This window comes from Homalodisca vitripennis, chromosome X, assembly GCF_021130785.1.
Source record: "Homalodisca vitripennis isolate AUS2020 chromosome X, UT_GWSS_2.1, whole genome shotgun sequence".
NCBI classification, from domain to species: domain Eukaryota; kingdom Metazoa; phylum Arthropoda; class Insecta; order Hemiptera; family Cicadellidae; genus Homalodisca; species Homalodisca vitripennis.
Genome location: NC_060215.1, coordinates 66,833,418 through 66,846,532, shown reverse-complemented (window position 1 = coordinate 66,846,532; position 13,115 = coordinate 66,833,418). Strand labels below are relative to the sequence as shown.

General features: G+C 32.3%; 1 protein-coding gene across 3 annotated transcripts in view; it reads left to right on the top strand.

Moving 5' to 3' along the window:
* LOC124369113 (jmjC domain-containing histone demethylation protein 1) overlaps positions 1-11,617 on the top strand; it is a 100,062-nt gene extending 88,445 nt beyond the window's left edge. For all 3 annotated transcript variants that reach the window (XM_046826867.1, XM_046826865.1, XM_046826866.1), the window contains exons 13-14: positions 50-166; positions 2,982-11,617. In XM_046826867.1, the coding sequence (XP_046682823.1) occupies positions 50-166; positions 2,982-4,061 (1,197 nt within the window). In that variant the 3' untranslated portion in view covers positions 4,062-11,617. The remainder of the gene's footprint in view (positions 1-49; positions 167-2,981) is intronic.
* Positions 11,618-13,115: the final 1,498 nt, after the last annotated feature.

Sequence of the window (13,115 nt, the reverse complement as noted above, 5' to 3'; positions counted from 1 at the left end):
TATTTATAAAAGAATTGCACAATCTCAAGCAAAATCATTTTATGTACAGGTTGATTCAGATGGCTCCAGATCCAGCAATGACAGCTACTACGATGCCTCCATTGAAAATGATTTGCCACCTATGAAGCGTAGCAAAAGTGAAACCGATGACAACTCGGTCATGGGGGTAAGGACGATTCTTTACTCTAGTAAATTGTTGATAAGAGTAAATTCTTTTCATAAGTGTTAAAAAAATTTATCACAACACAACTATGTTGCCAATACCACAATGTAATGCTAATACATAATATTGCTACATGTAAATAAATATTTTAGCATGTTTTCATGGTTCTATTTGTAATGTGTATGTTCACACATGTCTCGCTATTAACAAAATACCTCTGAAATAACTGCTTTATATAAAAGTGACATTTGAAACATTTATTTATGTTTTATCATGATACCAGTTTATAAAACACATATATAATGCACTTTCATGTTTTCAAGTTTTTGTATTGTAAATTGATTTTTGTGTTCCAATAACAACACAAAAAATGTACTTACTATTAAAAAGTGAGCTCACTGATTATCTGTAATTAACATTAATTACATAATCTTCAACAGCACATATTTTTAATTTGTATGAATTTGTATTTTTAATCCTTGCGAATTTCTCATAACTGTCAATGCTAAAAGTACCTCAACAGTATGAATTTGTTATCATCTTAGAAAGAAACAATTGATAAACCTCAATGACAGGAATACTTTTATAACACAAACTCAATCTTTATAAATCAAATTTCCCATGTTAGTAGCTTTAATATACTGAATTATTAAGTAAGCAATAATTCAGTGACACGTCTAGGTATGAAACTGTTGAATTTCAAAACATCTTTTACCACACTGAAATTGTTTTGCAAACCCCTCATTGCACCTAATCCTAATAGGACACTTGCTTCTGAAGTGATAGGATTTTCAGAATGGGTAAGGGTTATCTCTTGTTGAGATACCATGGGGAGGGATAGCAAGCTCTATATCTCAGGGATGTCACCTTGGAAGAAGGGGAGGATAACTCTGTTCCAGCCTTTTCCAGTCATAGCGAGTAGGGTAAAGTACTACCTCATGCTTAGGCTAGTAAAAGTTTTTAACACTAATGGAGCATCACCCACTCCAACAGTCATCCTCCTCAACAGACTTAATGTACTGATCCACCATTTTGCCCCAATTTCTTGACATTTGCGGTCAAAGTATTTGTTTTAATTAAAGAATTGAAACATCAAAATGAATATTTCTACTAATTTTACTACAAGACAGGGCCAAAGTAGCCAGGTTCTCAAGCTTTTGAAAATTTGACGAATCTCAGGAATAGAGATATAAACAAGCTTTTCTCATTTTCTCAGTAAAATAAGTAATATTTTATTAATAACATTTTGTATTTTGAGGCCTTTTATAACAGGTTCTATTTAAGGTCAATTTTACATATTGTTTAGCACTGAAGCTGCATATAAGTTTGAACTTTATTCAAATTGCAGCATAACATTTTAAATTCATACACTAATTTGGAAAACAATATAGTGCTGTACTACAAGGTATTTTATTACTAAATGGATTTGATTGTTTTCAAGGGGCAGAAAGGTGCAGTTTTGAATGTTCAGTATTATTTAAATAAAAAACAAAATGTTTTTTATATTAAAAGATTTGTATAGGGTATAATTTTGGATGCTTGAAAACCCCACATTACATTTGTTGTAATTGATACAGTGAGAGTGTTGATGGATACTGTTCAGTCCTTTGAAAGTTTGATGAATAAAGGAAAGCTAATGGATGCCAAGAAAGGATGTTTTATCACTCATGTATGCCCTACTTTAGTTTTCTTACCTTAGTCACAAGCGTCAATACCATGAGGTTTTTCCATCTTCACCCTAGTCAGATGAACCTAATAAACAAAAATTCCTTGATATCACAAATCTTTTATGAAACCCAAGATTTGTGTTTATATACATAAATACAGGGAGTTCAGAAAACTGTGTCACAAACTTTTGTCGGTAATAGTACTCAACATTTAAAACAAAAAATGTTCTATTAAAACAGATCGAGAAGTGTGTCATTTAGCTGATAGTCGCCATTTTGAATTTTTTATTAAAAAATTATAATCTCTAGAACTAGTACAGCTACAGATACAAAACTTTGGACATAGGTTGTATAAATAAGAGAAACGCTAAAAAAAGTAATGTGGTTTGCTTTAATATTAACAAAATGACGTTGAAAAATTTCAAAATTAAATTACAAAAAAGCCAGTATTGTTATACACAAATTTACAACATACCAACTAATTTACAATTGTTATTACAATTCTAACAGTACTTTTTTCAATGATAATCTGTTAACGCATAAGTGTATACAACCACTTTATAGACATGCTTGCATGAGTCAGGAACAACAAACATGTAGAAACAGCTGATGCATTTCAACTGACAAAATGTTTATTGCTTTCTGCGTGTGCAAGCATACCTTTAAAGTCGTGCTCACTTATGTGTTAACAGATTTCGTTAAAACAAGTACCGTTGTAATTTTAATACAAATTTTAATGTATATAGACAATTTCCTAATACCAGTGCATTTTCAAAATTGTGTGACATTCATATTAAATTAAATTTCTTATTCTGACTCTTGGTAAAGTATAGTTTCAAACCAAGTAAGGTTGGTTCATAAGAAAACAATCAATGTTTCAGGTGTCAAATAAGTCCTTTGTTTAAATTTTGTTATTGATTGATACCAAGTTTGCAATAAAGAGATTTGAATTTGAATAAAAAAATCATCTACATGATAATAAAGCATGTTCTTGTGTACTATGTGTTTCTTTTAACAAATGTCTATTATAATCTAGCAACCATGTCCTGGGACAGTTATGAAATGGATCAGTCCAGTAGGAGAATATTAGATATTTTATCAATGGAACTTTTCATTTGTTTTATTGTTATCACATAGTCTAATTGTTACAGCGCTGGTCTGGTGATAATATGGGAGATCATCATCACCACCACCATCACCACCACATGAATGGAGCATCTTCTGTAAAACATGGCCAGAGTTTGGATGATCTATCAAGCAACCATGAGCCACGTAAATCGGACCTTAGGACTCAGCTCGCCTACCAACTAATTGGCAACTCCAATAAACTGCTTCGAAGACCTGTTTATCCTGTTAGACCAGCAGGGATCAAACCTAACGGTCCTTCCCTAATGGTGAAGCCTCAGAACACAGGTCCTGTAGTGGAGAGAACATGTCTACTCAACATATTCGCTTATCTCTCTCCACTAGATCTTGCACGCTGTGCGTTAGTTTGCCGTGCATGGTCAAATGTGAGCGGTGATCCGAGCCTCTGGAAAAAAATGGATGTGTCAGGGAAAAGACTGTCTGGGGCGTGTCTAATGAATATCGTAAGAAAACAACCAGAAACACTGATTCTGGATTGGACCCCGATCGCTAAGAGACAGTTGACATGGCTGGTGGTGCGGCTACCTCAGATGAAGGAGTTGTCGCTGCAGGGTTGCTCTTGGTTAGGTGCTTCGGCTCTACGCACCTGCACTTGTCCTCCCCTCACTTCACTGGATCTGAGCTTTGTGACAGGCCTAAATGACGCCTCACTTCGAGACTTATTGAGCCCCCCACCCGATTCCCGCCCTGGACTAGTAGACACTAAATCACGGTTAAGACATTTACACACCCTCAAGCTAGCCGGATGCGATCTGTCTGATGTGTCATTGCGTTACGTAGTGCAAAACTTACCTAATTTGTCTACATTAGATATGTCATCATGTCCACGCTTGACGGATGCAGGAGTTGCTCAGTTAGCCACACACCCTGCCTCGACCATCTTCACCTTGACCTGCTTGGATCTGGCAGGGTGCCGACTGCTCACAGAGACATCCTTAGAATATCTTAGTCGCTGCCATTCCCTACAAAGGGTTGACCTTCGTCACATTGTCCAGATCTCAGCAGAAGCTATTGAGAAATTTGCTTCTTCAAAAAGTGGGCTCACAGTTACTGATGAAAAACTAATAGAAAAAGATAGTAAATAAGTGAACAAAATTAAATAACTCGATACATTTTTGTAAGGTGTTTTTGGAAACGTTAAACCTACCAAATGATCTGAAAAATGTAGAGGCTTTAATTTTTTCTATTACTGTTTTTTATCTTTCTTCTTTATTTTTTACAGTAATTAAACTGTAAGTACCTCAACTGATGTATCTGAGACAAGAAGCACCATCTGTTGTAATGTCGTGTGTTTGTACTGGTGTAAACTTCGTGCACTATGTTCCAAGCTAAAATGCATATCTATTATATTATAACATTTAGTACAAGTATAAATAGGTGATGTTTGTATACTTATTCTATACGACTGATGACGGTATACGTTTTCTACCGCTACATTAACTATGAACGACGTATAATTTATATTGCTCCCTTATTTGATAGTTCGCTGGTTTTATTCGAACTGTTGAAAACATATAGGCTGTTACAATTGCATTCTAATTTATCAGTCACATATTGTATTTAACCATTTATTTAAATAAATGCATGAAAAACACAGATAAAACAAAATGTGTTTCGATCCTGCTTTAAGAAAAATGGGATCTAAGGAAAACACACCCAGAATACTTGAAGTTCTATTTGTGATATTGTAACCATGTTTTTGAAACTTGTATGAGTTTCGTTGTTATATAGTTTATATGTTATAGTTCTTTATTTATGTTTATTTCCTTTTTAGTTTTAATTATTAAATCAGTAGCATAATCAACTCAAATGAACCGCTATAGAGTAATTTTTAAATTTATTAACATAAATATGTAGTTTCATTTTATTTGAATTTTACCAAAATTGAAGCCAACATTTAATTATATTTACACAATGATATTGTATTCAACTTCTAGTCAGACTTGAGGCTTTTTCACAAAAGATGTGGCAATCAGTCATATTGTACTCTGTTTTATGTCCAGTAAGATACTTGAGGCTTTTTCACAAAAGATGTGGCAATCAGTCATATTGTACTCTGTTTTATGTCCAGTAAGATTGTACATTTTAGAAACAGTTTTATAAGCCATGTAAATCAATCAATAAAAACTGTAGTGACTGCAGTGGTTAATTCTAGCAATAAATGATCTAACCTGCTCTTCCTCAAGATAAGAGTAAATCAACAACACTGATCTCTGGCATACATGACATTTCGTTGTTTTTTATAATAAAAATAAATTAAAAATATTTATTTGTGTTTATAATAGGTTAGGGTTTGAAATACATACAGAAAATTACATCATAAAAATTACCACAAAAAAATGTAAAACAACAATTGTCTTTTTGTTAGTAAACTTATGTTAGAGAGAGAGAGTTGTAGAAGATGACTAAAAATATTATATATGCATCTTGTTAATTCATCAATAAATGAACTAAGCAAACTTAGGTAAATTCAATTGTGGCTTCAAGTTCCCTACTGAGCTCCTGTAATGCATGTGTTACTTATAAGAAGTAGTATTTGTCCTCTTCTTAAGGTGTAAAATCTTAAATTATAAGATATAATATTACAAATCATGCTAAAAGGTTGTACGTTAAAAACATACACAAATACTTGAATTCAGCACTGTCAGGTGAAGCATAAACAAAAACACAACACTGATGTACCGTTGAAACACGACTCCAACATTACAGCAGGCAAGTTGTGTCTGAACAGGAAGGCTACGGTTTAACCCTCATCATCACACCAGCCTAATTTAGTGGCTTGCCTGCTTCCATCAAAGCCAACATAGGACAATATAGTACAAGTGTGCAGGAAGGAGGAATGTGTTACCATTTAGTTATCTCTTTTTCTGGATTTTATTGTGTGCCTTGATTTTATTGGTGGGGTTTCTTTAATTTTTGAATTTGTTTAGGTTTCCTGGTTAGTTCTTTTTTAATTATTAATAGCCAGTGACATCAGCAGAAGATAAATTTAGTGATTGACCTGCTAATTTTGGGTATGACGCTTCAAGTAATTATCATTAAAAAATTCTCTTTATGATGCATTACTTTAGCTTCATGCTACTTTATGTTATGATGTTTAGCAACTATATGTATGGAAGATATATATATCTCCTATCACAAGAACACATATTACTTTATGCAGTTTCTTGAGTCTTAATTTTCATCATGTGTTTTATTTTTTGCGAGACTTTGCCAAAGAGTGCTTCAAATGCTGCTCTATAAATTTATGTTTTCTGCCTACTCTCCTTACCTTCTCAAATTATTCCAGCACATATCCATTTAAAGTTTTCTTAATTTTAATTTTTTGACTCAGATGTTGTATAATATTTCTTTTTTTGCTTATTTATGACAGACTGAGGGCATATATTCTGTATAGGCTCCAATTCTACTTTTTTAAAATTAATCTTTCCTTTTAGGCCATAATTGAACAAGTTCATTGCTCTATCAAATAAAGAGTATACATCTGCTTCTTTGATAGATATTTTATGGAATGATTGGAAATTTACAACTGACTCCTGTACTTTCAACACGCTCCTTCTCAAGGACGTTCCTGTCCATTACTAAATATACACAACCAAAAAGGAGAGTATATTAAGGACTTCTAACTCTGTGTTAAGCAAATAGATTGAGAAGTGGTGATATTTATTTAAATCAGAAGTTTATTTATTTTGTGTCTTCATGAGGACAATTCATAACAGATATTCAAGACAACAAAAGTTCATCCTCATATTTCCACCAAATCTTTGGTTTGAATTGAGTGAGAAACCAGGGCTTTTTACTTGAATTCTTCCATGACAGTATTGACAAAAGTGTGTGATAGAGGAGATCCCACAGCCATTCCCTCATCTTGATGATACATTTGACTCACTAGTTTAAAATAGTTCCATTTAATGCATAATTCTAAAAGTTCCCTTATTATAGAGACCGGAAGTTTAGTTCTCTCGTTTAATATTCTAACTTCTTTTAATCCAGATTTATTCATTTTAAGTGTTTCGGGAACCGGTAAATTAATGAACAGACTTTCAACGTAAAATCTACAAAGTTTCAACCTATTTCTAAGAGTTTTATTCCCCAACAAAGTCCTGCAAGTGTTGTTAATATGCTCAATGAAACTTGATTAGGAGATTTGAAGAGTTGTAACAAAAACTTCATTGTTTTGAAAGAATTTGGTTACTTTGCACTCTAAGATATCTGTTGCATCTTGTTCAGCACAACATACTTGCTAATGTTGAAAGCATCCATGATTCTTTGTAAGTTATTGTTTTAATACAAGGGCTATCCAGAAAGTAACAGACGTTTTTGAATGAATAACAGCGCGTTCTGTATCTGTTTGACTTTTTTCACTGTAATTAATTAAAATGTGTGCTGCAATTGAAAATCCCGCCACTTGTGAAGTGCATTCAGTGATAAGGTTTTTGTTGACAAAAAAACTATAATCAATTGTAATCTATCGCCAACTGTGTGAAGTTTATGGACATGGAATAATGAGTGTAAGCAGAATAAGGCAGTGGTGTATTGACTTAAAAAATGGCCACTCCAATGTTCATGATGATAGTCGTAGTGGAGGCCTTGCGTAGTGACTGAAGATTTGATGTTGAAATTCAATGACAAAGTTCGTGAGAATCGCTGTTTTACAATGACTGAACTCTTGGAACATTTCCCACAAATTTCATGAAGTTTACTTTCCTTGATGAATACGACAAACATGGTAACGAAGTTATCGATCATATCATTACTGGTGATGAAACATGGGTGAAGCATGTCAGTTGTGATACAAAAATGCAGTGTATGGAATTGCATACACATTCTCAAAAAAAAACCAAGAAAATGTCTCCAAACTATGCGAGAAGGATTATGGCAACTGATTATTGGGATACTAAGGTTGTGATTCTGGTTGATTTCCTTGACTGACCATCAACAATCAATGCACAGAGGTAATATGAAACATTGCAGAAGCTACAGCAAGCAATACAAAATAAGCATAGGGGAAAATTTACCTCAAAAAGTTTGTTTTTCCATGACAGTGCATGTCCCCATACACACAAGTCTTGGATGATTTTGATTGGGAAGTGTTTATCATCTGCCGTATAGGCCAGATCTGGCACCAAGCGACTACCACCTTTTTCCAGGGATGAAGACATGGCTCGAAACGCAGTGCTTTGATAGTGATGCTGAACTTCACGCTGGTGTTAATCAGTAGTTAAGATGTCGGTCAGCAGATTTTTACAAAGCTGGAAATGAAACACTTGTGTCACGTTATGATTAATGTCTCAATTTGAATGGAGATCACGTTGAAAATAGCCTAAGAGTGTAGCTTTTAAATGTATGTAATAAAATGTTCCTATTTCAGTTTGTTAATTTTTTATTTCAAAACGTCTGTTACTTTCTGGATAGGCCTTGTATAACATCTTTTTGTTCAATGATAAGATTTTTACTGTATCACCATCTTCAAGGAAATAACACTTTTGATTTACTTTTTAGTAAGATTGGATATTAAGAAAAGAAATTCGCTCATCAAGAGATCCTCACACTGAAACCGGTCACTCTGTTGTCACTGAGTTTTTGCTACTGGACAGGCAAAATCATTTTTTAAAGATTTTTAAAATGTTTTTTTAAATTGTTGTATGTGTTACATTGATGTAGTAACATATAATGATGACAATGTTCATACTCATGTTATCCTTTCATAAGATTTATTAAGACACCATGTTTAGAAAGCTCTGGGCCGGTATGGTATATAAAAAAGTAGTTTTTTCTAAATAACTAAAAGCAATACCACTCTATGAACATTACATTTATATTGCACCTAAAGATTTCATCACTTACAAAATATTACTGTGGAACACTCAATAATTAAAGTAAAATTGCTACCGAAAAAGGTAGTTAGAACCAGAAACTATTTTTTAAAAAACCAAACTAAAATGAAATTGGCACACCAATAATTATGCCTACAAAATAACATTGTTTTAGCTTATAATGGTTTACATCCTAACACAATGTTTTTATATATTGCTTATACTTTTCTGGAGTTTTACCACAGCAAAGAGTTTGCCAGATATGGTGCAAAGTAAACACAATAAGAAAGTTAAGGTTTGTATTAGCTTTTGAGTGAAATACCTCTACAATCATACAGTGATTATTTCGAAATATATATTTAGATTATCTTCATCTTTTGCCTTATAACCAAAACTCTTGTAATAACTGTTGAAGTTCAGCTCTTTACCTTAGCTTGCTGATAAAACATGAATACATTTTAGATTAAGAGGAAATAAATAAATGTAAGCAATTGGTTAAAAAACTATATATATGTATAATATAACAGCAGGTTTGGAGTATACACAAGTATAGAATGTTTTATTTGGTTAATGTGGTAAATAAGCATAAATATTTTAATACATGATGTAAAATTATATAATTTTAAAACAGCTCTGGTTGTCCACTGTTCAAGTTACTTTAAATGTATAGTGTGTACATAATTTTATCATTTCTCTTTAGTATTGAAGAGTAAGCTGTTGGTATCTATCTGTATATATGTATGAAACAGACAAAAGTGAATAAAATTTCAGCTTTTTATGTCATCAAAATGATCTTGGGACCATTATAATCATCAGAACCAATTTATCATGTTTATCATGCTTTATCTTTAATATTATTGATCAAACTTAAAAACCTTTTTTGTTAGGTACTTCCCAAGAAGGTTAAGAGTTTTTCTGAACGTAATAATTACATACCGCTAGAGTAGTAATACTGAAGTAAGTTACAAGCTATGGATGCTCTGTGAGCTCAGGAGGCAACCAAAGAGGTTCTAGGAGTTCTTGTTAGTTTTGCAATGGTATTGTCAAGTAACCTGTGCCTCAATCAGCAGCAAAGCCAAAGAAACTATCATCTTAAATAATTGGGTAAAGAAAGCAATAATAGATAGATTGTGGTGAACTGAGTGATAATAACAATACCATAACATGTCTACATATTTATCATATTTTTTTAATCAGTTCTTAATTTGATATTTTCTTATATTCTCTGTGTTTTATACAGACAGGTGTCTCAAAATGAATACCAGGATTTTAAGGATTTATATACAACATTATATATGATGGAGCAAATCAAACAGTTTTTTCTTCTATAATAGTTTAAAGTGAGCACCTTTTGTTTGTGAGCACACATCTAGTTAATAAACAAGTTATTCCAATAAGCTTATCACTTTCTGGTGTAATTTTTGCATTAGTTGCTTCAATCCTGTTTCTTGAATTGAATAGGTCAGCTGGCAGCTGATTCTTTTTCTTTATGAAACCCCAAGATAAAAGACACATGATATCAGAGCAGGTGAATGTGAAAACAATGCAAAATAAGACTGTCATCTGGCCCCCAGTGAATACTCCATCAGTTGGGTGTAATGTCGTATAATCTATTCCGTTATGCCAGTGAGACGGTGCACCATCTTGCCAAATCCAGTTTTCTAGTTCTTCTTTATCCAATTGAGGATAGGGTTGTATCACATTAAGATGAAAAACACCAGTTACAGTTAAATCACCGAAAAAGAACAACCTTTGAGGAATCTCGTTGCAACTTCACCACTTAGTGGAGATTTTCCGACCCCTACTTAAAGGATACCCAGACTTTGCATACAGTAAAACAACAAAATCTTTCTGTTCATTAGTTGCTATCTTTACTGCTATCTTTTATCAGAAAATAGTGGAAACAATACATACTTGTCAAAATGATAAAAAAATATTACAAAACCTTAAAATCCCTATATTCATTTTGAAATTCACATATATACAAAAATTGTTAGTAGTTTTGTACACACTTTAATCCAAGCTCCAGCTTGGGATAGGTGCTAAGTTAGTTGAAAAAGAGCTGATTATCTCTGGTATAGTTGCTCATTACCTGTGGCTCACTCCAGCTCCAGCATTTATAACTGACTATGAAATCTCAGAAGATATACATATTGGTATTTTGATTAATAAGAGTCAAATAATTAGGTAATGTTTAACAAACAAGACTTGTGGTTTCACACTTGTGATAACAAAGAAAGAGATAAAAATGTTTCTGTTACCTTTTAAGACCATTCATTACTTACCTTTTCAGACAACCTTGATAATTGTTCAATAACTAATATAATAACTGCTTAATTCCACTGTAATTCAATCCAGGATCTAAATGTATTATCAGGTTTTTCATGTACTTGTAATTTATCTATTATTAAAAAAATGAAATATATCAAAATATGAGGTAGAGAAAAATAGTTTCTTAAACCAACCTTTAACACTTTTGGAATTTTATGCTGCAATGTTTTCATTTCATTTATTCCTAATGTTTATTTATAACACCTGAAAGGTGAGAGAGATGTTTGAAACAAAGTGCAAAATATGATGCTACTTACATGCTGCTCTAAAATTTACATTTCAAAATCTGGAAACTAAACACAAACATCTGTTCTGTCTTTAATGGCAGAAACAAAACAAAAATACTAAATGACTGTGTTTTCTCCATCAATGCAGTTGGAAGAGAAGGCCACAATATCGGGCATTTTATTCTCTACCTCGTATTAAGCAGATTATCAATATGTGAGCTTCTATTGTAAGTTTGGTACTTTCTAATAAATCAGTTATAGTTACAATTAGTATATTTATTTGTCGCTACACAAGGTTATTCCGAAACATCTACATTTTCATCCATGAATAAAAAAACTACAATTTGCATCAGCCATACATGGTTTATGTGTATATATATATATATATTTTAGTTTTAAAATACTTTAGTATATTGAATACTTTATCTTGAAATAGTATATATTTTCGGATGCCACCTTCTATTCATAACTGTGTTAACAAGTTACTCTTTCAAGTGTAAAAAGTTTTTTTGGTGCAACAACTTTTTAATGCAAAACATGTTGTTGGGATCTGGATTTGTTCATTTCTTTTCATTTTCAAGATAGGAAATTAAAATAATAATTAAAAACCAAACTAGCACTGTACTTTTACTTTTGAGGTGAATTTTTTTAACAAATTGTATTTCAGAAGTAAACTATGCAAATTTAAAACTTACACTTTAATTGTAATTAAGCATTTTATATACATATTATTCTCATCCATTGGACTTGAAGAGAGGTAGTAAGTTAATGCAAAATTAAATGATATGAGACAAACTAGTTTGACAGTTTAAAAAAGATACTTGCAACATGTTTTTACTCTACTCTGCTAAACATAGATATGGTAACTGACATGTTGGTCCATATTGAGATATTGATACCTTGGGATTCTATGCAGTTTATAGGGTCTATTTTTAGGATAAAATATGGCCGAAAGCACCCAAAATATTATTGAAAAGTTGTTATTGTGTTACCCGTAAGTGCAGTGTTCAACTACTTTACTAAGCTAAGTAGTAGTAAATGACAAATTCTTAGTTAATTTGGTTGAATCTAACACAGTTACAGCTATTAGGCATAGAAAAACCTACTTACAGCTGATAATGTTCCATTGTTGCAAGAGTAGCAGCAATACATACACATTCATTTTTCTCTGGGATTTTATTTATGTTTGACATATTTGTGTTTTGATTAGTTAAAGCGAGATGAATTAATCATGTAAAGTCAGTGCATTAGTTTAGTTTCAATTGTGAACATTCCTTGGTTTGATATATTCCATTTATTTTTTTTTAGGTTAAGAACTTTTTCGTTTATCTTTCTTCCTCTATGAAACAGAACGCTCATGAACATGATCATAAGTATATTTCCTCATTTAGGAAGAACTCTAACGTATTGGAATTAAATCAGTACAAATCATCGGATAGTTATATATCTGATAACGAATTGGATAATTGGTAAACAGTTAAGTGAAGAAACACTAAAAGTAATATTAATTCTTCGCCATACAATGGACTCAAGCACCATTGTTAAAGTAAAGTTACTGGACAAAGAAATGATGGCACTGTTTGACTCAGTAATAGCTATGAATTACTATCCTCTAACAGAGAAAATTCAATGGATGAAGATATTGTCACTAACAACATAATAAAAATTCAAAGCCATCTCCCATATTTTTGCCACGAGTGAAAAATGTTTCACTGATGATCAAAGCCCTAGATTCAATGGTAAGTAAAACTGAATACTCGTACAA